General features: G+C 53.4%; 1 protein-coding gene across 1 annotated transcript in view; it reads left to right on the top strand.

Annotated features, from left to right (window-relative positions):
• DNAH17 (dynein, axonemal, heavy chain 17) overlaps positions 1-1,831 on the top strand; it is a 94,428-nt gene that overhangs the window by 32,126 nt on the left and 60,471 nt on the right. The window contains exon 24 of the mRNA XM_010856518.1: positions 390-542. Coding sequence (XP_010854820.1) covers positions 390-542 — 153 coding nt within the window. The remainder of the gene's footprint in view (positions 1-389; positions 543-1,831) is intronic.

Below are 1,831 nucleotides of genomic sequence, written 5' to 3'. Positions count from 1 at the left end.
TCTGGGGACCCATCTTTTCTCAAGCTGTCATTCTCGTGAGCCCAGAAACACGGCCTCGATGGGACCAGCTTTGGGGCCGAGTGTGTGTGTGTGTGTGTGTGTGTGTGTGTGTGTGTGTGTGCGCGCGTGCGCACAGACAGGCAAGCTCAGCCATCCTATGGGCCCTCCCCTCCAGGCCCCATCAGAGACGCCAGGGGTGGTTGGGGGGACGGATGGGAAGGCGCTGCTCCCCCAACTAGAAAGTTTGCTGCCTTCCTGTGTGCATGGGGTCGGAGTACAGTGTGCTGACAGCTCTGAGGGTCACTGGGACATGACGGGGTTGGGGGCAGAGGGGGAAGGCTCCACTGAGCACAGGCACCCCGCTCACTGGCTTCCTCCTATGCCCGCAGCAACAAAAGAGCATCGCGGCCATGGAGAGCATCATGGAGGCGCTGTGCAAGTCCGGGAGCCTGTTCGAGGTCAGCGTCCCAGACTACAAGCAGCTTAAGGCTTGTCACAAAGAGGTCCGCCTGCTGAAGGAGCTCTGGGACATGATCATCATGGTGAGGGGCCATTCTGGCTTGGAGGGTGGGTGGGGGAGGTGGGAGAGGGGTCCACGGTCAGCATCCCAGCACCAAGAGGGCACGGCTCCCATTATCCCCCTATGACACACCTCTGATGGTTGATGGAGGCAGCCCCTCTTCTTAAACACAAGAGTAGGAAGCCTCACTTTCCACCCCAGGGTCAGGACAGTGTCCACAGCAGATGGGCACGTGTTAGTTCCCCATGGTCTCGCCTTTTGGCGCCTCTATTTCCAAAGATATTTCAGTTCTTCTCTTTTTTTATTTTTTATTTCATGGCAGTATGTGTGCATGCGTGCCAAGTCGCTTTAGTCGTGTCTGACTCTTTGCAACCCCATGGACTGTAGGCCACCAGGCTCCTCCATCCATGGCATTCTCCAGGCAAAAGTACTGGAGTGGGTTGCCATGCTGTCCTCCAAGGATCTTCCCGACCCAGGGGCTGGACTTGCATCCCCTGCATTGGCAGGCGGGTTCTTCACCACTGTGCCACCGACGAAGCCCTCACTGGAGAATAGCTGGTTAACAGTGCTGTGTCTCAGTGTCCAGCACAGCGATTCAGTTATGCATATACATGTATCTGTTCCTTTTCGAATTCTTTTCCCATTTAGGTTATCACAGAGTATTGAGAGGAGTTCCCTGTGCTATACAGTAGGTCCCTACTGGTTGTCTATCTTTTTTTTAAATAGATAATGCCTTGATTTTAATTTTTTTAATCTCTTGGCTGCACTGTGTGGCATGCAGGATCTTAGTTCCCTGACCAGGGATCGAACCTGTGCCCTCTGCAGTGGAAGCACAGAGACCCAATCACTGGGCCGCCGGGGAGGTCTCCCTGGTTATCTCTCTTAAATACAGCAGTGTGTGCCTGTCAACCCCAAACTCCCAACGCATCCCTCCCTCCCCACCCACCGTGACCTTAAGTTCCTTCTCTAAGTCTGTGTTAGTTCTTTGTGCTCTTGAATGAACTTCAGAATCTGTCAAATCCTCCTCTCTTCAGATAGAAAACTCTCAGACTACACTTAGACCTGAATCTACCCTGTGAGCTCCTCCGGGGAGGATTCCCCTCCTGGCAGCAGTGTCTGGCGTCCCTGCCCGGGAGCGAGCCCTGTCTTGTCATGTATGTTGTTTAGATTACATCTTAGTAAGATAATGTAAATGCCTGTATCCTGACTGTACTTAATCTATCTCTCATAGAGGGTGGAGTGGGGGAGAATCTTTGGAGCCACAGGCTCCATACACAACCACCCCCAAAGGGAGAGAATCCATCCAAGCCT

Source organism: Bison bison, unplaced genomic scaffold (assembly GCF_000754665.1).
Source record: "Bison bison bison isolate TAMUID 2011002044 unplaced genomic scaffold, Bison_UMD1.0 scf7180017864371, whole genome shotgun sequence".
In the NCBI taxonomy this organism is placed as follows: domain Eukaryota; kingdom Metazoa; phylum Chordata; class Mammalia; order Artiodactyla; family Bovidae; genus Bison; species Bison bison.
Note: the sequence above shows the minus strand (reverse complement) of the source record. Positions and strands in the feature narration are given on the sequence as shown.